This window comes from Heloderma suspectum, chromosome 14 (assembly GCF_057233095.1).
Source record: "Heloderma suspectum isolate Gila_16-S chromosome 14, 16-S_ref, whole genome shotgun sequence".
Lineage (NCBI taxonomy): Eukaryota > Metazoa > Chordata > Lepidosauria > Squamata > Helodermatidae > Heloderma > Heloderma suspectum.
This window is the reverse complement of record NC_139471.1, coordinates 23,983,888-24,009,606: the sequence shown is the minus strand read 5'-3', so window position 1 is coordinate 24,009,606 and position 25,719 is coordinate 23,983,888. Positions and strand designations below refer to the sequence as shown.

The 25,719-nt window shown below is 49.8% G+C and overlaps 1 protein-coding gene across 2 annotated transcripts in view; it reads right to left on the bottom strand.

The window, feature by feature from the left end:
• ABCA2 (ATP binding cassette subfamily A member 2) overlaps nucleotides 1–25,719 on the bottom strand; it is a 110,073-nt gene that overhangs the window by 44,749 nt on the left and 39,605 nt on the right. For both annotated transcript variants that reach the window (XM_084821129.1, XM_084821130.1), the window contains 11 exons: nucleotides 25,226–25,444; nucleotides 23,825–24,153; nucleotides 22,379–22,538; nucleotides 20,271–20,399; nucleotides 18,246–18,413; nucleotides 17,361–17,457; nucleotides 16,159–16,332; nucleotides 14,884–14,986; nucleotides 13,726–13,840; nucleotides 6,176–6,366; nucleotides 3,971–4,121 (listed from right to left, as the gene is read on the bottom strand). In XM_084821129.1, coding sequence (XP_084677255.1) covers nucleotides 3,971–4,121; nucleotides 6,176–6,366; nucleotides 13,726–13,840; nucleotides 14,884–14,986; nucleotides 16,159–16,332; nucleotides 17,361–17,457; nucleotides 18,246–18,413; nucleotides 20,271–20,399; nucleotides 22,379–22,538; nucleotides 23,825–24,153; nucleotides 25,226–25,444 — 1,836 coding nt within the window. The remainder of the gene's footprint in view (nucleotides 1–3,970; nucleotides 4,122–6,175; nucleotides 6,367–13,725; nucleotides 13,841–14,883; nucleotides 14,987–16,158; nucleotides 16,333–17,360; nucleotides 17,458–18,245; nucleotides 18,414–20,270; nucleotides 20,400–22,378; nucleotides 22,539–23,824; nucleotides 24,154–25,225; nucleotides 25,445–25,719) is intronic.

Sequence of the window (25,719 nt, the reverse complement as noted above, 5' to 3'; positions counted from 1 at the left end):
CAACCCACTCCAGTATTCTTGCCAAGAAAACCCCATGGAACGTATCACAAGGCTAAAAGAGATGACACCGGAAGATGAGCCCCTCAGGAAGGTGTCCAATATACTACTGGGGAAGAGCAGAGGGAATTTCCAAATAGCACCAGAAAGAGTGAAGCGGCTGGGCCAAAGCCGAAAGGACACTCAGCTGTGGATGTGTTTGGTGGTGAAAAGAAAGTCCGATGCTGTAAAGAACAATATTGTTTAGGAACCTGGAATGTAAGGTCAATGAATCAAGGTAAGCTGGAGGTGGTCAAACATGAGATGGCAAGATTGAGCATTGACATCTTGGGAATCAGCAAACTAAAATGGACAGGCATGGGCGAATTTAATTCAGGTGACTTTATCTACTACTGTGGGCAAGAATCCCTTAGAAGAAATGGAGTAGCACTCATAGTCAACAAAAGGGTGGGAAAAGCAGGACTGGGGTACAATCTCAAAAACGATAGAATGATCTCAGTACGAATCCAAGGCAAACCATTCAACATCACAGTAATTCAAGTCTATGCCCCAACCACTGAGGCTGAAGAAGCTGAGGTTGATCAGTTCTATGAAGACCTACAACACCTTCTAGAACTAACACCAAAAAAAGATGTCCTCTTCATCATAGGGGATTGGAATGCTAAAGTAGGAAGTCAAGAAATCACCAGAATAACAGGCAAGCATGGCCTTGGTGTACAAAATGAAGCAGGACAAAGGCTAATCGAGTTTTGCCAAGGGAACACGCTGATCATAGCAAATGCTCTTTTCCAACAGCACAAGAGGCAACACTACACATGGACATCACCAGATGGTCAATATCGAAATTAGATTATGTCCTTTGCAGCCAAAGATGGAGAAGCTCTATACAGTCAGTAAAAACAAGACCTGGAGCTGACTGTGGCTCATATCGTGAGCTTCTTATTGCTAAATTTCAGCTTAAATTGAAGAACATAGGGAAAACCACTAAACCATTCCGGTATGACCTAAATCATATCCCTTATGAATATACAGTGGAGGTGACCAATAGATTTAAGGGATTAGACCTGATAGACAGAGTGCCTGAGGAACTATGGACGGAGGTCTGTAACATTGTTCAGGAGGCAGCAACGAAATCCATCCCAAAGAAAAAGAAATGCAAGAAAGCAAAGTGGCTGTCTGATGAGAGTTTACAAGTAGCTGAGGAAAGAAGGGAAGCAAAAAGCAAGGGAGAAAGGGGAAGATATATCCAACTGAATGCAAAGTTCCAGAGAATAGCCAGGAGAGACAAGAAGGCCTTCTTAAATGAACAATGCAAAGAATTCAAGGAAAACAATAGAATGGGAAAGACTAGAGATCTCTTCAAGAAAATCGGAGATCTCAAGGGAGCGTTTTGTGCAAAGACGGGCATGATAAAGGACAAAGAAGGCAGGGACCTAACAGAAGCAGATGAGATTAAGAAGAGGTGGAAAGAATACACAGAAGAACTATACAGGAAAGATCTTAATGTCCCTGATAACCATGATAGTGCGGTCACTGAACTTGAGCCAGCCATCCTAGAGAGTGAAGTCAAGTGGGCCTTAGGAAGCATTAGTAACAACGTAGCTAGCAGAGATGACAGTATTCCAGCTGAGCTATTTAAGATCCTAAAAGACGATAGTGTTAAAGTGCTGCACTCAATATGCCAACACATTTGGAACACTCAGCAGTGGCCACAAGATTGGAAAAGGTCAATTTACATTCCAATTCCAAAGAAGGGCAATGCCAAAGAGTGTTCAAACTACCGTACAATTGCGCTCATTTCACATGCCAGCAAGGTGATGCTCAAAATCCTACAAGCTAGGCTTCAGCAGTATGTGAACCGAGAACTACCGGAAGTACAAGCTGGGTTTCGAAGAGGCAGAGGAACTAGAGATCAAATCGCCAAGATTCGCTGCATCATAGAGAAAGCAAGAACATTCCAGAAAAATGTCTATTTCTGCTTCATTCACTACACTAAAGCCATCACAACAAACTGTGGCAGATTCTGAAAGAGATGGGAGTACCAGACCACCTTACCTGTCTCCTGAGAAACCTGTACGAGGGTCAAGAAGCAACAGTAAGAACTGGATATGGAACAACCGATTGGTTCAAAATTGGGAAAGGAGTACGACAAGGCTGTATATTGTCGCCCTGCTTATTTAACTTAAATGCAGAGTACATCATGAGAAACGCCGGGTTAGATGAATCACAGGTCGGAATTAAGATTGCTGGGAGAATTATCAACAACCTCAGATACACAGACGATACCACCCTAATGGCAGAAAGCAAAGAGGATCTAAACAGCCTCTTGTTGAGGGTGAAAGTGGAGAGTGCAAAAGCTGGTTTGAAACTCAACATTAAGAAAACTAAGATCATAGCATCTGTCCCCATCACTTGCTGGCATATAGAAGGGGAAGAAATGGAAGCAGTGACAGATTTTATTTTCTTCGGCTCCAAGATCACCGCAGACGGTGACTGTAGCCATGAAATTCAAAGACGCTTGCTCCTTGGGAGGAAAGCTATGGCAAACCTAGACAGCATAGTAAGAAGCAGAGACATCACCTTGCCGACAAAGGTCCGTCTAATCAAAGCTATGGTTTTCCCAGTAGCAACATATGGTTGTGAGAGCTGGACTATAAGGAAGGCTGAGCGCCGAAGAATCGATGTGTTCGAACTGTGGTGCTGGAGAAGACTCTTACGAGTCCCCTGGACTGCAAGGAAGTCAAATCAGTCCATCCTAAAGGAAATCAACCCTGACTGCTCATTGGAAGGACAGATTGTTGTTGTTCAGTCGTTCAGTCGTGTCCGACTCTTCGTGACCCCATGGACCATAGCACGCCAGGCCTTCCTGTCCTGCGCTCTCTCCCGGAGTGTGCTCAAGTTCATATTCATTGCATCGGTGATGCTATCTAGCCATCTCATCCTCTGTCGTCCCCTTCTCCTTTTGCCTTCAGTCTTTCCCAGCATCAGGGTCTTTTCCAGAGAGTTTTCTCTTCGCATTAGGTGGCCAAAATATTTGAGCTTCAGTTTCAGTATCTGTCCTTCCAATGAGCACTCAGGGTTGATTTCCTTTAGGATGGACTGATTTGACCTCCTTAAACAATATTTTGGCCAAGAGAAAAGTCACTGGAAAAGACCCTGATGCTGGGAAAGACTGAAGGCAAAAGGAGAAGGGGATGGCAGAGGATGAGATCGCTAGATAGCATCACCAATGCAATGAATATGAACTTGAGCACACTCAGGGAGACAGCGCAGGACAGGAAGGCCTGGCGTGCTATGGTCCATGGGGTCACAAAGAGTCGGACACGACTTAACGACTGAACAACAACAACAAAGGATGCCTACATTTGCATAATGGATCCTGCTTCGGTTACTCCTGGGATGGGAGCAAAGAGGGCATGGAAGCCCATTGCCCATATCAGAGGACATATGGCTCAGCCCTACTCTCTTGTTTCTGAGATACCAGCAAATATTGCAACACTTTTGCTCTTCTCATCATGAGGTCCAGAAACTTGCTGTACTGGGCGGAGGGAGAAAAGAAGCTGTTCTTGAGAAACAGAATTTCTGTGGACAATGCCAAAATCCAGCCCTGGAAACGGGCTGAGAATTCCCTGAGGCATAGGAAGGAAGGCCAGGAACAAAGAATTGTGCCTCCCCCGAGTGTGTTTGGATTGGAACGGGTCCTCCACAACCCTTCTCTGCAACTAGTGGGATATTTCAGATTGGGGGGGGACATAAATGAGCCACATCCTGCCTTCCCTTGGCTGGCTGCTAGCACATTCCACGACCAGTGACGCCGCACTATCGCCACAGCCTTGTTTGGGCTTGAGACAGGCGGTGTGGGGAGAGATGCAGATGGCACCCCTCAAGGGATGGGACTTGGTGCAAAGGCTCCCAGCTGCCGACTCCTAGTCACCCAGGAAAGGGGCCCGAAGTAGCAGGGGCAGTTGCTCACCGCGATGCATTTCTCGAAGGCTGTGATCTTGTCGTGGGCCACCTCCTCCCGGATGGCAACGTACATGTAGGGGACATAGCTGAGGAAGTAGATGATGCCGCCACACGCCGAGGCCAGCTTGGCTTTCGAGTAGAGCACGGACACCAAGAAACTGGGGAGGGGGGGACACAGGCACGTCACACCAGTCCATTGCCTTCCATGGAGGGGGAAGAACGGCCCCCCTCCCTCCAAAGGAGCCATATCACCCTGAGGATGATTCACCAACCGCGCATTGGCTTGGGTGGCAAAAATGAAGCAGTGCACAAGTGCAGAGCTGCGCCCCAAACCAGAATCCTGTGTCACGGGGCGGCTGCACCGTACACACACACACACACACACACACACACACACACACCGTGGCAAGGGGAGAGAAACCTAGCCGCATACATCAGCCAGAGAAGGAATAGCTGCACGGAGTTCGTTTTGCCCTCTCCTGCCAGAAAAAGCACCTATAGGGACTCTGAAACTAAAGGCCGGTGCCTGTGCTTGGCTTTTTTCCTCCTCCCTCCCTCCCCACCCCTTTCCCTTTTGTGTCACGTCTTTTATATTGTAAGCCTGAGGGCTGGGATGGTCTCATTATGAATCTGTGGAATCCACTCTGGGATCCTTCTTTGACTGAAGAGCAGGGTAAAAATGCCAGGAAGGAAGGAAGGAAGGAAGGAAGGAAGGAAGGAAGGAAGGAAGGAAGGAAGGAATCCTACAGCCATTTCAAATGGCGCCACTTGAAAGGGCACCCAAGACGGGCTGATGCAGCAGAAGACCAGTCTCTGTACGTCCACCTGTTCCCAGGTTAAGGGGACTCGCTTGGGCTGCCTCACCAAAACCTGGGGCTGCAGACACCAGGCCGAGGCACAGCCCCTCCTCTCCAGAGCGGGGAATGGCACCAGGGGCCAGGTTGGAAAAACAAACCTGGTTTCCATTCCCAGGCAAGAGGAATTCGGAGGCGTGGATAACTTCATCCACTTCAGGACATCTGTGCCAAATGCTAGGCTGTTTGTTTGTTCGTTTGTTTGAAGCATTCTCAGCCTGCTCTTCAGCCAAAAAGGTTCCCAGAGCACCTTATGTATGAATAAAAACAAGACAGTCCCTGCCACAGGCTTACAATCTAAAAGACACAGCAGAAAAAGAAAAGGGCATGGGGAGGGAAGAGGAAAAAAGCAAATTCAGGCACCAATTCCTGAAGTTAAGTAGTAGTTCTTATCATGACCATCTGGAATGCAAGTCCGGAGAGAGGAGGAGCCCCAAGAAGACGGTCTCTCAGCAGAGCTGATGGAACGGCCCTGCTTCTCCTCTCTCCCTCTGCTGCTGCTTGATGGGATGGCATCTGGAAAGGCTGCATAGCTTCATGATGCCAGAGGGATCTGTGGTTAGTCCTGTCCAACCCCACCAGGGTTACAGGGCTGACAGCTGCCCTGTTATCACCGAGTTGCCTGAACTTCTGGCTGCACGTGCAGCTCACATGTCTGAATGCAACTCCACAGAACAACCACCAAGTCCCCGCATATAAACAACTAGCCTATGAGGGGAAGGGTAAATATGGAGGCGTGTGCAATCATGTTAGCCCCACCTGCAGTTGGAAGTGGTGCCATCCAGACACATGATGACCACTCCAGTCAGAAAACTAGGCCAGAGAGCTTGAGCTGTCAACCAGGAAACCCCTAGTTCAAATCTCACCTCTGAGGTCTGCCACACAGATTGCCAATCTCATCATTATCCTAAGGTCTAGAAACTTGCTTTATATTAATGATATTTCAAAAGCACCTACAATATAAGGATAATAGTAATGCTCGCCTACCTCGCAGGACTGTTGTAAGGAATGACAACTTCCTGAGTGTCAGAGCAATACGACAATGGAACCAATTACCTGGGGAGGTGGTGGGCTCTCCCACACTGGAGGCCTTCAAGACAAGGCTGGACAGCCATTTGTCAGGGATGCTCTGACTTGGATTCCTGCATTGAGCAGGGGGTTGGACTCGATGGCCTTGTAGGCCCCTTCCAACTCTACTATTCTATGATTCTATGATTCTATGAATGCTAAGGATTTATGCAATATGCTTGAAGCACTACACAGATGTGCATTATTATTATGCACACTGCTTCCCCATACCCTCATCCACAGTCTGTGGCTGCCCTCATGGCTCCCCCTTCCCCCGGTCCCCTACTCACCAAAACATGATGGTGGCCACGGCATAGATGGCGAGGAAGAGCCAAATGATGAAGACATCGCTGTGCATCAGAACTTTCCCATACTTGAGGATGGCAGTCAGAGCTGTGACCGAGATGGACAGCTGGACAAATCCCGTGATAAACCACGCCACCCAGTGTACGGCATTGTTCAGCCCCATCATTTTCATCACCTGTGGGGCGGAAAGAGCATCGCCACAACAGGTTCAGAGCCCCACGCAGAACGCTGCCTTGAGGTTCCAAACCAAACGACACCCATATTCAGAGGGGAGAGATAATGGTGAACCCATGGACCTGGGTTCCCCAGTGTGGCACTCACAGACACCTCTCTGGGCGCCTGCCAGGCTTCCTGCACCTCCTGCCTTTTATTTCATTCCTTGATGTTTTGACATTAATGTTGTTTTTGATCTTTATTTGGGCTCAAAAGAGACACTTTGTGTTTGGGAGCTCAGGCACCACCTCTGCCTTGGACTTGGACTCTTGCGCAAGAAACTTTTCATCTCGCCAGTTGGCCTTCTGGGAAATGAGGGTTTTGTTACTGGCCATGGCCACCCTGGCAGCCATTTTATGAATGAAGACGCTCCCCCATGGCAGCCATTCTGTGAGAGAGCTCACAACACTCTCAAAATATCAACTATGCCCATCGGCCCCAAGAGGTTGGACACCACTGTAGCATAAACCATCATTTGTGTATTTCTGGCCAGACAGGGGTGGAAGAGATGGTTTGCTATGTATTGTATTGTTATCTGTACAATTCCCTGAGGGATAGATTTTCCAAAGAAATTCTTCAGGTAGATTTCTCCTTACTGTTCAGAAAAAAACTATTACTTATTGGATGATAGTGATGAATATATTGCAGAGAAGATGTCCATGTGTCAGGGTGGACACTGAGCCCATAGAATCCCAGAGTAGTTCTGATTCTGAGGAAGAGCAGTCGCTCCTGGGAGGGGAGCACGCTCCTCTTTCCCAGGGCCAACAGCTGACAGAGATTCCTCCCACCGGCATTCCTAGTTTGGTTAGCAGTCCAGGGAGTCACAGAGCGCGGGAAGCAGACTTGGTGGACGCGCGACGCAGACGCAGAGAGCGGCGCCAGATGGAGGGCGCGGAAAGGAGGCGTAGTGGCAGGTTGGCGCGCAAACAACGGCTGCGCCCAGAGGATCCAAGGGAAAAGGGGAGGGACTCTCCCTAGTCCTTAAGTTCAGGGGTCTGCCAGTAATTCCCTTTCAAACGGGGACCAACTGTTCCAACTTAGGGCATAGGTACTGTGCTGCTCAGATCTAGTTGCAAACGGTATAGTTGTTAAGTTGTAAAAGAAGAATAAAGCTTTGAAAGGAATCCCTTTGTCTGTGTCTGGACTTGGCTACTGGATTAGACTGAGAGAGGCCTCCAAGGAGCCCTTGACACCATGTTTGCCCTAGCAGGCCAGTGGATTAGACATAAATGTATTACACTGAGTCATCATGACCACAGCCATAGACAGACCTCTCATCCTCTTAAATCAGCCTTCCACAACCTTGTGTCCTCCAGAAAAGTTGGGCTACAACTCCTAGCATCCTTACAGCCCAACACATCTACAGGGCACGAGTTTGGGGAAAGTTGGATGGTGCTGTATGGTCATGATGACCAAAGGTTTTCAGCAAATACATTTGACTGAATGATCACCCCCACTTCAACACTTACACTTTTTTCTCACTTGGAGAAAAATAACATGCCCAACCTAACGTATGGTACAGGTAGGGATGTTCAGGTTGTGGTTAATCCATTCCATGTGAGTTCTGTAGACTGGGTGGCATTTTGAGGTCTGTCATTCGCAGACCAACGAATTTGGATTCCTCCCCCGCCTGCCCCCTGCCAGCAGGTGTTGTGTATGGAGTGAGGAACAATCAGTTTGTAATTGAGTTTCAAATTGGTTGGTTGTTTTAAATGATTGGTTGTAAGTAGTTAAAATTTTGATTGGTGGTTTATTTAATGTGTAATTATTGACTTTATATTATTGTGTCGTATGTTTGGGGGTTAATGGGAATGCACTCTGTTATAGAGTGCAATATATGTATTATTATTATTATTATAAATCAATTCACAGCAAGTTATGGAAGCAGAGAATTTACATAACAATTTACAGAATTTATATATTTATGTAACATTTTTAAAGCCTTAAAAGTTGCATATTCATTATCATAATATTTGTGAATTACATAATGTTCTTCACATAACTTGCAGTTTCAGCCACAATTTATTTATGTAAATGTCAGGTGTTTTTTTAAGCTGCATATCCACAGACTCGACCTTGGGGGAGCAGGGGGTGGCGACGGCCGACAGGAAGCTCTGGCGTGGGCTGGTCCATGGAGTCACGAGGAGTCGGAAGCGACTGAGCGAATAAACAACAACAATGTCCACAGAATCCACCTGATGCACAGATGCTGGTCCAGCGTGGAATCCGTGGACCAGATTACAAGAGATCTGGACTCATTTCAGCCCATTTCGGATTTCTCTTGACATCCTTAGATACAGGCATAACGTATGTACAATAACAGATCTCATGTTACTCTTGATGTGTAAAAATAAATAAAATGGCAGGTAAAAAATAATACATGAAACACAGCTGATAAAAACACCATTTCCACAGTGGCTTAAAAGGGTTTGTTTAAGCTAGGGAGAAGTGGTTTTTTTTTTAAGTGTTTGCTTGGTGCCAAAACGACATGAGAGCAGGTTCCAGATGAGATAACCTGGGAGAGTGTTCCAGAGGTGGGATGCAACAGCACCCTTCTGGTTGTGTTCCACAGCAACTGGTGTGCATAGGCCTGCTGCCTCTGATCCTGGCGGCAGCACTTGCAATCAGGACTAGCAGCGACAGATAGCCTTGATAACACTGACCTACACTACAGAGCTGCTGCAAGGATGGATGACTAATGCACAAGAAGCGAGCTCCAAGTCTTGTTATCACTACTGCAAGGCAACTCGTAACGTTCTGGGTCAGGAGGAAGCAACACGAGCTCAAGTGTTTGGTTCACAGCTCAGCAATGCTTTGCCGCCTCCCAAGGGAAGGGCTGTCTAAAACACCAAATCTAGGCCCTTAAACAGCCTTTTGTTATATCGATGCACCTGAGCCTGGGGCTGCCAGCCCCCTCTCCCTGCTCTCACCCAGTTTTCATCCCAGTGGCTGAGCTCAGCAGTCAATTAACTAGAGAGGGGAGCTGGCACCTGACACAAAATTAGAATGTTCTAAGCAAAAAAATACAGTGTGGATGATTTTCACAACCCAATACAGACAACCTGCCTGGATCCTGCACCCTAGAGTAATAAAGGAACTGGCAGAAGAACTCTCAGAGCCACTGTCTATTATCTTTGAGCAATCATGGAGGACAGGTAAGTGCCAGATGACTGGAGGAGGGCAAATGTTGTCCCTATCTTCAAAAAGGGTAAAAAGGAGGAACCCAGGAACTACAGACCAGTCAGTTTGACATCAATCCCTGGCAAAATTCTGGAGCAGATGATGAAGCAATCCATCTGTAAGCATCTTGAAAACAATGCAGTGATTACTTGAAGCCAACATGGATTTGTCAAGAACAAGTCCTGCCAGACGAACCTCATCTCATTTTTTGATCAAGTCACCTCCCTTGTGGACCGTGGGAATGCTGTAGATATAATATACCTTGACTTCAGCAAAGCTTTCGACAAAAGTGCCCCATGATATCCTGATGAGCAAACTAGCTCAAAGCGGGCTAGATGAAACAATGATCCGGTGGATCCACAGTTGGCTAGAGAATCGGAGTCAAAGAGTGCTTATCAATGGGACCTTCTCAAACTGGGGAGAGGTAACGAGTGGGGTACCGCAGGGGTCAGTCCTGGGCCCAGTGCTCTTCAACATTTTTATTAATGACTTGGAGGAGGAGGTACAGGGAATGCTGATCAGATTTGCAGATGACACAAAATTGGGCGGGATAGCTAATACTTTGGTAGACAGAAACAAAATTCAAAGAGATCTTGATAGACTGGAGCACTGGGCAGAAAACAACAGAATGACATTTAATAGGGATAAATGCCAAGTTCTGCACCTAGAAAAAGAAACCAAATGCATAGTTACAAGATGGGGTTACGTGGCTCAACAATACTACAAGTGAGAAGGATCTTGGAATTGTTGTAGATCACAAGCTGAATATGAGCCAACAATGTGATGTGGCTGCAAAAAAGGCCAATGCTCTTTTGGGCTGCATTAATAGAAGCATCGCTTCCAAATCCCGGGAAGTACTAGTTCCCCTCTACTCAGCACTGGTTAGGCCTCATCTGGAGTACTGTGTCCAGTTCTAGGCACCACACTTTAAGAAGGATGCAGACAAACTGGAGAGGGTTCAGGGGAGGGCAACAAAGATGATCAGGGGACTGGAAACAAAGCCCTATGAAGAGAGACTGAAAGAACTGGGCAGGTTTAGCCTTGAGAAGAGAAGACTGAGGGGAGATATGATAGCACTCTTCAAGTATTTGAAAGGTTGTCACAGAGAGGAAGGCCAGGAACTCTTCTTGATCATCCCAGAGGGCAGGACATGGAATAATGGGCTCAAGTGACAGAAAGCCAGATTCCGGCTGAACATCAGGAGAAACTTCTTGACTGTTAGAGCAATACGACAATGGAACCAATTACCTGGGGAGGTGGTGGGCTCTCCCACGCTGGAGGAGTTCAAGACGAGGCTGGACAGCCACCTGTCAGGGATGCTCTGACTTGGATTCCTGCACTGAGCAGGGGTTGGACTTGATGGCCTTGTAGGCCCCTTCCAACCCTACTGTTCTATGATTCTATTCTATCCTTAGCTTAAATAGTTTTTAAGAGCAGCGAAAGAGGCTGGGGGGGATTTGCTTCCTGCAAAGTACATGCTCATTTGTTTTGTCTCAGTTCTACCTCTGGGCAACCAGGGTTTGCAAATATGGATGTGCAATGCTGGGACACAGCCATATTCCGTACTTGTCAAAGAGCTTGTCAATTTCATGCTCCAGTTCAGCACTTCCCAAGGAAAGTGACAATCCCTCCAAACAGGAAGAAAGAGAGAGACAGAGAGAGAGATAGAATCTGTCTCTCTCCAGCCCAAGGTAACCTGATTTTGAAAACAAGTACAAAGATTTGTTTATATCAGGGGTGCAGAACCTCAGTCCTGGGGTCCAAATCCAGCTTTCCAGGGTTCTTCAGATGGCCCTGTGCCCTTTCCCCCCAACCACCGACCGTTTGGCAGCTTCCAGGCATTTGTGCAGTTTTTTCCCCATTCTAAAAGGCTGAAATGCCTCTCTGAAGGCTGAGTTGCCGGCAGTGAGAGCTTCAAGCTAAAGTAGGCTGGTAATTAGTATATCTGTGGCCTCACCAATTTTGCTTTCAGTCCCGACCCACCACTGGAATGTGGCCCCCAAGAGCTCCTGAAACTAAATTTAGCCCTTCGGCTGAAAGTCGTTCCCCACTGCTGGTTTGGACAGCGCTGTTTCGTGTAATTAATTCTGCGGTCAAGTTTCAGGCTTTCAAAAGCAACAAACCAACTCAATCTTTTTTTTTTAAATGGAACAAATAATTTCAAACAATCAAACAGTGAACTGTGGGTTGCCTCAAATCAGGAAAGGGCAGGCTGCACAGGAACAGAGAAGGAAGGTTGAGCAGGGAGTTTCCAAGGGGCCCTAAAGGCTCATTCGGATAGCATCAGGCTGAACCTGCACCCACAACCCCAATAGCTGATGAAATCTGGAAACTTTTTCAAAAAATGAAATTGAGTTTGCTGTACCCAGGACAATTCAACTAAACTGCATGGAAGCCACAGAATTAAGAGTGCCGTGTATTCTCCTACACATCCTCCTTTATTAAGGGATCAGTTGCATCCTTTAACGGGTCATGTTTTGCTATTTCTGTGTGCATCAGTTTTGGCCTTCATAGCATCGTTTTCACTGATGTCATCACCTAACTCAGACTTCAGCAAATTGGCACCCTCCAGATGTGTTGGACTACATCATCATCATCATAGTCAGACTACACATCTGGAGATGTGTTTGACTACACATCTGGAGACCACTAGACTAGGAAAGGTTGGACTAATGGGATTAAGGGGCCTTTTCAATCTCTCTATTGCAGCCTGAAGGCCAGAGGTGTACTAAAATGAGCTAGGAATATTCACTGCCTCATTCAGAGACTACCAATTCCCCTTACAGGCAGCTTGTCAGTCTTTCCTTTACACTGCTCAACACCAGGAGGAATCCCTCTTGGCAGCTGGTATCCTCTGCCAACCCTCTTCTGTTCCTTGGCACAGAAGAAGCCACGCGTCCGGGTGCTGGGAACCCCGGTGACTTACAGGCAGTGCTAGCTGGCTCAGCGCCCCGGCCACTGCATCCTGATCTCATTAAGCAAGGAGCCAATGGAGAGTGGCACTACCAACACCCAGGAATGGAAAGGAACAGGAGACCTTTCTAGGACTAGACGCAGGCGGTGGCCATGGGGCATTTTTGCAGAGGAGAGAAGCCGACATAGATCCAAGCATGTGCTCAAAGCTAGGGCCCCGAACTCGTTTTCAACACCATGATCCAGCCCAGGAACTCGAAGCCTGGGGAAATCCCATTTGCCGAGCCATCCGAGGCTCCTAGGAGCTTGGTACTGGCAAACAAGGCAGCAAATACCTATTCTTCTACCTGTTCATGGATGTCTATTATTCTGTGGAAAATATAAAGTCAGTAGGAAGGGCACCATGAGTTTCCAACTAGGGACAGGCAAATGAGTGATGTTGAAGAACGCCAGGATTCCCCAGACATCTATTAATTACATCAATGCATTATATGTATTGCAATGTATAATTATTATACGACATCTATTAATTACATTAATACATTATATGACAGCTGTACATTAAAAAAAGCATGCAAAGTACATTAATTTCTATTGTCTTATATGTCTATTCTCCAGACATTGACTGTTCGCCTCATGCCTGATTCCCATTCATGTTTGCGATTGCTGTTCGCTTTGCGCGAACAGGAAATGTGCACAAATCAAGCGGCAATGGAATGAGAGATTTGTGCAAATCTCCCCAAATTTCCTGCATAGATTACAGCAGGACTGATTCAGCCTACTGAGGAAATTTGTGCAAAACTGAAAATTTGCACAGATCGAATGTTTGACAATGTGCGAATATTTTCAGAGACCACACGCTTGTGTTTGGCGCCTCAAACAGGGCACGCCTGCATGTTTTACAAGCAAAATGAAATTCTCGTACATCCCTATTTCCAGTGCACCATGCCTAACTGTTCACTTGAAGACGGTCTCAAGAATGCAATTGTTGTGTAGGATCAGACCAAAGACCTATCTAATCAGCATCCTGCTTCCTCCACCGGCCAACCAGACATCTCTGGAAAGTTACCCAAGCAAAGTACAAACGCAACTGGTGTTCAGAGGCATGCTACTTCCGAACATGGAGGTTCCATTTTGCCAACGTGGCTCTCCTTGGTGTCAGTGGGTCTCAGAAGACAATATAGCCTGCCCACCCTTTCCCCACCCCAGACCGCCCCAGCGGTCCTACCTCTTTCAAGCGGTGCTCCTTCTCCGCCACTATGTGCTGGATCATCATGGCCACCGAGTAGACCCAGGAGATGACCATGCAGAGGGGCATCATGTGCTCAATGACAAACAGGAAGCTAGGGAGAGGAAGAGGTGGGGCATCAGCTGTAGCAGAGGTGCACAACCCCACCCATAAGGGCCACATGCAAACACACACACACACACACACACACACATTTGTGGCACAGAAGCAGTGATGCTGACTTGAGGGGGATTCGGCAGTGTCAGGGAGAGCGCAGGGATGCAGAACTCACATCCAGGGGCAGCAGGTTGTGCACCCATGATTTATAGCCAGGGCAAGGCTCCTCAGAGATGCCATTGGCCACGGCCGGCTAGCAAATCTGTGGTTGGGCCCAGTGGCAGAAGCTTGCCACCCCGTCCCATGGGACAACAGAGCTCCCTGGTCCTTGAAGGGATATACTCAAGCTTCTTCCCACAGGGCACAGCTCAGAGAATTTTAAGACATTTCATCCTTCGGACTAGAGGCCCTCCATATTTATGTGATTTTTATTGTTTATTTATTTATTTATTACATTTATATCCCACCTCTTTTCTTCCAAGAAACCAAAGGTAGCTTACATGTTCCTCCTCCTCAAATGAAGGCACAATAAAATGTAGCTAACATTAGAAACGAAGGAATAGTAAAACATTAAAAACAACCTTAAAACCCGTAACAACAATTTAAAAAGCCAAATTAAAAAGATCTGCCTTTCTTTCGTCTGTCCTGAGTCAGTTATTTTTTATTATGTATTTATTTATTCCACTTATATACCACATTTTTCCCTCTTGCAAGGAATCCAAGGCAGCTTACACAGTCATAGAATAGCAGGGTTGGAAGGGGCCTGACCGTCGAGTCCTCCTCCGCCTCTCCATTTTATCCTCACAACAACCCTGTGAGGTAGATTCAGCTGGGAGTCAGTGACTGGCCCAAAGTCACCCAGTGAGCTACATGGCCAAGTGGGGACTAGAACCCGGATCTCCTGAGTCTCCAGCTCAGCACTCAAACCACTATGCCACATTGGTTCTCATAGTTCTGCATGTCCCAGAACTTCTCTCTCTCGTGCGCTCTCTCTCTTTCTCTCTCTCTCACACACACACACACACACACACAAGTACTCACTCATCGCGGGTGTAGCACGGGTATGGAAACATCTGGACATAGTTCCCAGGTTCAACCACATCGTGGCCCACGAAGGCGTTGATGATGGCTCGCTCCATCATATCTTTTGAGTGATGGGGGGAGAGAGAGAGAGAGAGAGAGACAGAAGACCGGCATTGGTCATCTCTTTTTCTCAGTACATCTATCAGTAGCTCTTAAACCAGTCAAATGTAAATGCGAAATGGTCTCAAACCGGGGACTCTGGCAGGCAGAGAGAGAAAGAGAAACCTCTGCCGCCACCATGGTAACTTGCTGGGGCAGGAGAAGTTGGCCTCATTTCTGTTGCCCTTCAGTGCCACCACTCCGGGTGGCATTGAGGCTACCAATTCTGCTGGGATCAGGTGACGTCAAGGGGCCAGTCAGGCTGCCCAGGCTCCTAGAAAGCTTCTGACTTTGACCCAGCTCTTGAGACCGAACCAGTTGTTGCTTGGCCCCCTTCAGTGGGCTGCATTTGTCCTTGCAGGCCGAGATCCAACAACAAACCCCATGCACAAACACGAATACAACTGAAATTCTGTGGGGTTGCTGTTGCTTTACTTTCCACTGCAGTCCTGTCTGCTGCTGAAAAGGCAAGCTGGATTGCAAGGCAAGGTGGATTGCCTCTTCAGCATGCCGAGTAGAAAACAAGGATTCCGCAAGCGATAGGGGTGTCTGTATTGGCCCCTTTTGAAATCTGCAACGGAATCAAATAAGTTTGGGTTTCTATGAATCCAACCCACAGTTTCCACAGTGGACCAGCTTTTCCTGAGTCACATGGATTCCGTGGACTTGCAGACCATTTTTTCTTTTTACTTTCCAGAATTTTACACAAATTTCATCATAGAAAAATATATATTAAAAAAACACACCAGCCAAAAATGCACATTTCCCCCATAGGCTAAAGTATGAAAATGCACATCTGGGGTGGATTTGTGAATTGGGGGGGATTTGTGCATTTTTCCACAAATTTGGGAAATTGGAAAAAATCCGATTTCATCAAGGAGCGGACGACGGAACAAAACGCACCTGACAATCCATGGAACACAGATGGGACAGATTTCACAAAATCCATACATCCCTAGCAAGCAATACCCTCCTGAGGATTTCGTTCACCTCCAGCCTGCGGATATAACCGTGTGGCCAGAGGACTGGGACAAGGGTAAGAAGAGGCAACAACCGCTCCTGCGGATGGAGGAGGAGACATATTTTTGGCCCGAGCACACAGCTAGCAATGAGGAGGGGGCGGGACGCACTCACCCTGGATCCAGACAAAGCCATAGAGGAAGTAGAAGCGGCCTCCGGTGTTGGGACCAGGCCGCCAATATGCCCGGCGGATCTCATTGGTCTTCTCCGTGAAGCTGGAATTTTGCCGGATCTTGTACATGACATGGGGCGGGAGGGTGCCGTCTTTGTTGGTTTGGAAGATCACACCTTCACGGAGGAGAGAGAACACACAGTAAGGGCTACAGAGAAAGGGAACAGCAAGCAGTGATGTGTCTGACCAAACTAGGCATCAGCAGGTAAGAGGAAGCCTGCAGCTGGATCAGACCAAAGCACCTGGTTTCCTACTGGGGCCAAGCAAGACATGGGGCAATATCACCCTCCCATGGTTGTTCCTCCAGCACACCGCCACAAATCCCAGATGCAAATTGTGGTTTTCTTCATGTGCTGCAGAAGGCCGCATCCCCAGATGCTATCAGTTTTGCTTTGTTTGTTTTCAAAATGGATCCCATTCCCTAGAGAGGTGGTGGGCTCTCCCACACTGGAGGCATTCAAGACAAGGCTGGACAGCCATCTGTCAGGGATGCTCTGACTTGGATTCCTGCATTGAGCAGGGGGTTGGACTCGATGGCCTTGTAGGCCCCTTCCAACCCTACTATTCTATACTATTCTATGATTCTATGAAAATCAAGTTTCTAGCCCTTATGACTGCAAAATAAGCCTGAACATCTGCAGACGTCAACTGGTATAATAAGAGCTGTGGGAATGTAGAAAGCACAGAATGTAGTATTGGTTACAAAACACACCTCACCTTCCATTTTAAAGAAAAAAGCAAGTTTCTAGCCCTTCATTTTTACCCCAAAGGTATGCTGGAAAGCCTGCAAGCCATGACTGCTGACATCTGAGACGCCAGAATGCAATGGTGAATGAGATTTCCAATGGTTTGGGGGGTGGGGTTTCCCTTCTCCACTTCCCACTCACAATCAGCAAAGCCAGTATGCGAAGTAAGAGGAGTGAAAGTCATGCAAAATGGCTCAGTTTGCATTACTTCTGCAAGCCTTCTGCAAACTGCTGCACTCCAGATGTACTGGAGCACAACCCTTGGCATCTCCCAGCCAGCCTGGCCAGCCTGGAGGACACCAGGTTGGGAAAGGCAGACTAAAACGACTGGGAGAGAGAAGAGAGGCAAGCCAGTCACGGCAGGAGAGGGGAGAAGGGGCATCGAGGAAGAACCGTACTGGCAAACACGGTGACGTTATCATGGTAAGCCTGGTTCAGCGTGTAGTTAACGATGCTCTCCTCGTCCGGAAAGCCCTTGAAGATGTCCACGCTGACCTGGTTGAGAGGGGACAGAGATTTTGTTAGGGCCGATATGTCACAAGGCTCCAGGCGGCTTCCCATCTTAATGGCTCTTTTCTCAACGGCTACTCCGAGGCAGAACCAGCTTTCCTTGGGTGAGACCATCCCAGGCACTCAGCGGCCTTGGACCCAGTGAGTCCAGGCCACCTACACCATCTTGGAACAGGGAGGACAGGGCATTATGCTGGAACTGGGGTGCCTCCAGGATCCACCTATGTCAGATTCTGCTCCGGACTTTGAACTTCCACTTTCCCAGATATGTTTACTGGAGAAGAATCAAAGACATCGGCATCTGTGGTTCTGTGTTTCCAGAATTTAGCAATTTCAAAAAATTCATTAATTAAAAGTTTTTAAAACTATTATTTTTCTATTTAAACAACAAATTGTTTTTCAGAATAGCATAAAGCATTTTTTATTCTTTTAAAAACAGGAAGTGGTGTTTTTATTTATTTCTCTGTTTTAAGACAAACAAACAAGGAGAACTCCCCAGTGAAGCGCAAATGGGGTTTTGTTTTTTTGCTTTTTAAAACTGTGTACCACAGTCCCTTCCCAGGATCCTGAAATCTATGATCTCTGCCAGTGTTCAAGGGGATCCGCTAGCCTTCCCCGACGTGATACGCTCCAGAAGTGCTGGACGACAACTCCCTTTTCCCTCCAGCACATCTGGAGCAGGCCGGCAAAACCTGCGATATTGGAATGTCGGGACAATACCGGAGCAGAACCAAGCAAATGGGCTAATCCAGAGCCAGGCCAGGGACCCCCACCTTGGACATGAACTGGATCCAGCCACAGGCAGCATTGTCGATGGTGTCCAGCTGCTGCAGGAGAGTGCTGGTGTTGGGCAGAGAGAAGTTGCTGTCCATGAAGCTGTGCAGCAGGTCACTGTCTGAGCCATTCAGGATTTCGGGATGCTTGTGTAGATCAGCAGTGATCTGCAGGTAATGGACAAACGTAGCAGGCAGAGGGGCAAAGGAGCAGCTTCTACATGTACGCACATGCTCACACAACGGTGTGATGTCATTTGAGCCCTCAGGGGGCCATGGCAGGAAAGGCTCTGCTCCTAGCAGATGGCAGCGTGACCTCAGACAACGATGGCATCAGGAGTGGAACTCCATGGGCTGATCAGGGGACTCGTGGGAAGCACAACAGAGCTCCACCGTGGGCCCCTCTTCCATTCTTCCAGCTCTTGTGCATGCATGCTCTGTTGAAAGCCCCAGGGGTTGGACTCGATGGCCTTGTAGGCCCCTTCCAACCATACTATTCTATGATTCTATTCTATGAAAGCACCGGCGCAAGACCCAGGCCCAGCAGGGAGACTTGCTGCACCATCATTTGGAGAAAGGTGTTAAGGGACTGTTCTTGGCTCTCTCTAGAGCAGGGGTGGGCAACACAAGGCATGCACCCCCCAGCCTTTCTTGCAGCCCTCACCACCCTTCTCAAGTCTCTGCCGAATTGCTGCTGAATTTGCCAATGGCAGCAGCAAACCGTCACCCACCTTTTCACCTTAAAACAAGAGCCACAGGGAGCATGCACCTCTTTAACGCACATTTGTGCTCCCCAGAACTTCCAGTGGAGTGGGGAAGCGGCCCACAGAGGGAACTTGGTCCCCGGAGCCTCTGAAGTTGCCCAGCCTTGCTCAAGAGACTCAAGGCCCATCCCCCAAAATTGTCCGCTCTGTCAGCAGACAGCCCATTGAAGGGGGACGGTAGCTCGGTGCTGGAGCCCCGGCTTTGCACACTGATGGTCCCAGGTCCTGGGCAGCCTCTCCAGTCAAAATGGAGCAGAGGGCAGGAGATGGGAAGAAGACCCTTCTCTGCCTGGAAGTCTGGAGAGCCGCTGCCAGGGGGAGTGGACGCTCCTGGGCAAGAGGCACAAAGACTCGGACCTGGACTACGGCACCATCCGAGATTCCTGCCCTGAAGCAGGAGGGAGCAATCTACTTGGTGGAATGGGTGGCCCACTTTTAAGAAGCCCTAAAAGCGAGTGAGCGCCTCCATCTCCTTCCCCAACCTGGTGCCATCCAGATGGGCTGGACTCCTACTCCCAGCATGCCCCAGCCAGCACGGCAGATGGGAGAAGGCCAGCCCACAGAAGGGGCCTGTCACTCATTCCAGAGCCTCTGCCCTTATTAACCACCACAGCAGCAGGCTGGAGCCGGCAGAGTTCTTCCCGAGCAGCTGGGTTGAAAATAACGCCTCCTCTATGGTATTGCCTTAGAACTCCATACATAAAAGGGACTAGAGGCTTACTAAATAAATAAAAGCAGAGAGCCAGTGCAGCATAGCGGTTGGAATGTTGGGCCAGCCCTTGGGAGACCTGACGTTCTATAGTCCCCACTCAGTGACTGTGGGCCAGTCCCTGACTCTCAGCCCTCATCTACCTCACAGGGTTGTTGTGAGGATAAAAACATGGAGAGGAAGAAGATTCCGTGCACCACCTTGGGCTGCTTGGAGGGAAAGGCGGGATATAAGTGGAAGAACAGAAATAATAACAGGGAGCCTGCAACCAGAGCCATCAGACAGCCGTCTGTGGCCACAGCACACTTCAGAGAAGATGTCCTCAGCCCATGGCAGAAACACAGGCACCCTCTCTCTTGGGGCGCGCTGTGGAATTCTGAGACAGCACCAGCACTCGCATCAACCCTGTCCTGAGCAGTTCTCTCCTCTCGCTTGGGCCCAGGCCTTTCAGCACCGTGTTGCTATAGCTGTGGACAAGTCCACTTCCTGCCTGTTCCACTGTGGCCCAGGTGGGGTGGAGCCGGAAGACCACCCGACCTGCCGTTAGCATACCTGCTGCAGCCAGCGGATCCGTTGCTGCCATTTGCCCTCCTCCAGGAAGCTGCGGATCTCGGCCGAGACGTTCAGCCAGACCTGGGCATAGCGGGTCACATTCCCGACGAAGGCAAAGGTCTCGTTGGCCTGCAGCATGACAAGGGCCAAGGACAAGGGAGCACATTGTCCAATGGCAGAGAACAACATGTGCACACAGCCTTCTGGGGCTGGGGCAATAAAAACAGTGCACGCCTTTGGCTGTGGGGATGGAAGAACTGCTTTCCTGGATCGAAACCAAGAAGTCCAGCTAGCCCATGCTGAGAGGCTCCCAAGCAAGGCAGGAAGAAGGTGGCTGTCTGGTCACATCCTCAGCAATTGGCATTCACTGCCTCGGCCCACAAAGGTTCCCTGGAGCCATCGCAAAACCACGTTCATGCAGGCCAAGGGCCAAATTAAATTTTGCAGTAGCTCTCAGGAGCCACATTCCAGTGGCGGGCAGAGCCAGAGGCAAAAGAGGTGAAGCAACCCCCCTCCCTCAAATACCAGCCTATTTTAGCTCAAAGCTCCTACTGCTAGCTAAGGCTTAGGGGAGGCCATTTCCCTTTCAGAATGGGGAAAACCCTGCATAAAAGCCAGGAAACACTTGGTGGTTGGGGGAAAGAGGGTGAGGCCAGGGGAAGGGGGCAGAGCCTTTTGGGGAACCCTGGGGGCCAAATTTGGCCCCCAGCACTGAGGTTTTGCACCCTGTTGTGAGCTGCCTTGTGTTATGAGCTGCCTTCAGAGGAGTAACCCCAAACTGTAGCCAAGAAAGAAAGAAAGAAAGAAAGAAAGAAAGAAAGAAAGAAAGAAAGAATATTTACACTGCAGACTTCACCTGGCTTAGCATTCATTCCCTGTCCTCAACAACACACTTTGCTGCCTGAGGTGAAGGACAAGATAGCCCATTATTCTGTGTCCTGCACTCGATCATGCCAGAGTGCAGGACACAGAATAATGGGCTCAAGTGACAGGAAGCCAGATTCCGGTGGAACATCAGGAAAAACTTCCAGACTGTTGGAGCAATACGACAGTGGAACCCATTCCGTAGGGAGGTGGAGGGCTCTCCCCCACTGGAGGCATTCAAGATGAGGCTGGACAGCCACCTGTCGGGGATGCTCTGGCTTGGATTCTTGAGCTGAGCAGGGGCTGGACTCGATGGCCTTTAGGCCCCTTCCAGCCCTACTGTTCCATGACTCTATGACCCCCTCCCATTCCAGGCAAAAGAGCCCACTGAGCGGGCACTTGAATCCGTCTTTGACCCTGGCGGTGGAACAACCTCTTCCGCCACACCTGAAGGCAGCAGGGGCGCTCACTCGTGTAATTATTTGTGGTATTTATATACTGCTGCATATAATAAAATGTCTCAGCAGTTCACAATATTAAAATGCAATATTAAAGCCACTGCATTAAAACACAGCATTAAAAACACTACCAACTACAGTAAAAAATCAAGGAACAGTAAAATGGAGTGGCGTTTGCCCAGGGAAAGCCTGGGCGAACAGGTGTGTTTTCAGGAGGTGTTTAAAAGATGCCGTGTTTTCTGCCTCCTGAACGACACAAGGAGGGTCTTCCACAGAGTGGGTGCTGAGAGGGGGCAGGGCTCTCTCCTCCAACACCTTGCTGCTGCCCCCAGCATGTGCCACCTGAGGCGATGGCATCACCCCGTCTCCAGGTAGGGCCAGCCCTACTTCTCCTCCAGGAAAATCTGGGAACTGTAGCTCTTGGAGAAGGGGGCAGGGAGTGGGATTTAGAGTTCTCAGCACCCCCACCAAAAATACAAATTCCCAGAACCCTTTGAGGATAAATCATAGCGGTAAAGCTGGAATAAAACAAATGCATGCCTGCAGCGTGGCCGAGCTTTCGCTTCCAGCGGAGGAACAGGATTAACCTTGTAAGGCTGTGGTCGATAAGAGCAACACTCTTCCCGAGCAAGGGAGGGGAAAATAAAAAAGGGATCTTGCAACACAGCCTTCTCCAGCCTAGTGGCTTCCAGATGTGTTGGACTACAACTCCCAGCATCTGGAGGCCACCAGGCTGGAGAACGCTATTGTAACGTATCCCAAAGTCGACTTCTCCCACTGCCTCACCTTCAGGATGACCTTGTCCACTTCAGTGCCGACGGGAGCATAGAGGATCTTGGGGTTGCTGGTCATGAGGTGAACAAGGAGGCCCAGATTCCGTCGTTCCTTGCTAGTGAACCCCAGCGAGCTCATGTTCCCTTGTTTTAGGGCCTCGGGCTCAATGGTCCTGCAGAGAGGAGAAAAACGTACTGGGGTGCTTCCAGGCAGAGGGTTCCTAGCAGTGAAGGCTGGTGGCTCCAAACCCACTCTGGGTCTCGGTCAGAACCAGAGTTATCTAAAGATGCTTTCCAAGGTGCTTTGCAATTAGTGATGGAAGTTAACTAAGGCACAGAAGGTGCAAAGCACCCTTGGAGAGCTCCTTTAGAGTTCTGTCTGGTTCTGACAGAAACCCGGAGCGGATTCACCATCCCAGTGACATCGGAGCCCCCAGCCTCCACTTGTTCCTAGTGCTACCAGACAGAAGACACTGCGTAGTTGGTCCATCTTAGCGCATTTCTGTGGTCAGAATAAAGGATGGAGGGAGCAGTGGGAAGATACGGAAGGGTTGCAAGTAGAAGACGAGGCCCCCTGAGAAATGCTGTGAAGGAGGCAGGGCCATTGCCTGGAAGCACCGCGCTCACAGCTCTTGGCAAAGGTGGGGTTTGCTCATCCTTAAAAAACTGCTCCCGAGTGGGGATATCCATCAAACCATGGGAAACATTTGTTTCCTAGAGTCACATTTATAGTGTGTTCCACAAGTGACAGTTTTGGAAACAGCCACTGACATCGCTACTGCTCACCTAAGAGAAGGCGGTGACGGGGCCTTTGGGGGAGCTATCTTGGGAGCCAGGACCGAAAAGGCTCCGTCTTGGGTAGCCACCCGCCATGCTTCTGACGGCAAGAGACCAAAGGAGATGAACAAACTTGTTGGGAGAGCTTGCATGGAGGAAAGCCATTCTTGAGAGATTCTGGCCTCAGATCATTTAGGCCAGGGGAGCAGAAGCTCAGTGAGGGCCAAATCCAGCCCTCCGAGGTTCCCGAGAAGGCCACGCCCTTTCCCCAAGCTCCACCCTTCATCCCCCAACTGCCTTTTGCTGGGTGATTCCCAGCTTTGTGCAGTTTTTCCCCAGTTCTAAAACATTGAAATGCCTCCCTGAGGCTGAGTTACTGGGCAGAAAGAGCTTGACGCTCACACTGGCTGGCAGTTCTGAGTTTTGGCCCCGAGCCTCACACCTTTGGCCTTGCCCACCACCAGAACGCTGCCCCTGAGGGCTTCTCTGAAATGGAATTCAGCCCTTGGCCTGAAAGAGGTTCTGCATGCCTGATTTCGGCCTTTAAGAGGTCAACACACGCACTTCGAAGGGAGCCCAGACACGTGCTGTACTTCGAGCCCGGGCTGCGACTTCCTGAGGAGGCCGCAAGAAGCCTCACTGAGGCCCACCAGAGACCTGGCTTTGGACCCATAAGCCTTACCGGTTGTTGCCGCAGAGGATGGGCTGCAGGCCGGCCCACAGCTGGACGAAGGCCGAGCACTGCCCGCGGGGGTCCTCAGTGGGCGGCTCGCTCTCCCCCTTGCCCTCCTCTGTGCTGGAATTGGTGCCGGAGCTGAAGTTCCCGGTCGAGACGGTGCCATTTGAGGCAGCGGGGGGAGCCTTGGTGGCACACGCCCCCTGGGGGAGCAGCTTGGCCAGCGCCGAGAGGATGTCCACATCCTGCAGGACGCTCTCCATCTCCATCAAGTCCTCCAGCAGGGCACGGAGCCGGTTCCGGGCCGTGGTGCCGTTCACCTCGTCGAGTTTCAGCTGTGGGGCCGAGGGCAAGGGAGGAGTCAGGGGGTGGGAGAGCCAAGGGCGCGCAGGCCCACTGCACTTGCCCCGACTGGCTCAGTGCTCGGATCGGCCTCTGCTCCCATCCTCATTTGTCGCCTGCCCTCCAGTTCGTCCAAACGGGAAAAGTGCACAGACAGATGAGGGGCGTGGGGCTGGGGGACATATAAAATTGGGGAGAAGGGCGGCTGCGGTTCTTATGCCTCTTTACCGTTCAGCAGCACCTGCAGGGCCGGCTCCAGGTTTGAGGGGGCCCTTGGGGAAGACACCCCCCATGGGCTCCCCCCTCAGGGAGTCCGCCTTCTCACCACCCCTGCCACCAGCTGCTGTTGCTCTCTTCCGCTTTCTCATCACTGCTGCCACTTCTTTGCAGAGCGCCAGGGAGCCCGGCGGCCAGGGCGTCTCCCGCTCCTCCTGCTCCCCACCTCCCTTGCCTGGGCCACAGCGAGAGGCAGGGGGACGCGCAGGCCGCCATGGGGAAGAGGAGCAGCAGTCCCAGGAGCTCCTTCTGTGGGGCCCTGCTGGGGCGCGGGCCCTCGGCAGGTGCCTGACCACGCCTATCTCTGACGCTGGCCCTGAGGACGTCTTTTTTAAAAAACTGTGCATTAGCGTGCATGTGCAAAATCCGAAGAAATCCCAGCGCCCAGGATCAGACTGCCAGCAGCTGCCGGGAATCAAGCCAAATGCTGTCCAGACAACTTGCAATTCAACTAAAACAGGCAACTCCGTGACAAAATACCTAGGGAGGTGGTGGGCTCTCCCATACTGGAGGCGTTCAAGGTGAAGCTGGACAGCCATCTGTCAGGGGTGCTCTGACTTGGATTCTTCCATTGAGCAGGGGGTTGGACTCAAGGGTCTTACAGGCCCCTTCCAGCCCTACTATTCTATGATTCTATGAAAACAAGTTGCCAGCCTCCAAACTTGGTGGCCAAGCCACACACTAGGCGCCCAGCCCAGGTGGGAATACACCATGCTGTTGATGCTGCCGGAAGCCTGGGATGACCCCCACATGAGGCTGCCTGGCCATCCTGCCCTTTCTTGGACTCACCTGAGCGATGATCTTGCGGGCATCCAACTGCTCCTTCAGCTCAGCGGCCAGCTGCCCGAAATAGTCCTTGCGCAGGCTGGCACTCCTGTTGCAGGCCGCGGCCTGGTACGCATGTAGAAGGGGGCGCTGGCTTGCTGGGACAACAAGGATGCGTTTCAGCTCGTCCTGACTCTGGCGGCATGTGAGGCTCTCCAGCACAGTCGGTGTGAAAAGGATGTTCTGGGGTGGGGTGCAAATCGAAACATTGATGAAGCAGAGAACTGGTGCCTTTGTCACTATCCTGCATGAGACTCCACTCCCCAGAGCCACCATTTTGCTGCCGCCTCTGGTTGGTCAACCTCAGGGTGCTGGTGAAAAGCAATGTTGATCCCGACAGCCTGATGCCTCCCTGGCTCTGACAGAATATACCCAGAACCCTCCACTCGGCACAAGGGCCCGCAGCGGGCATCCCTCAGCAGATAATGTGACAGGCTCCCTTATGGTAGAAAGTTTGA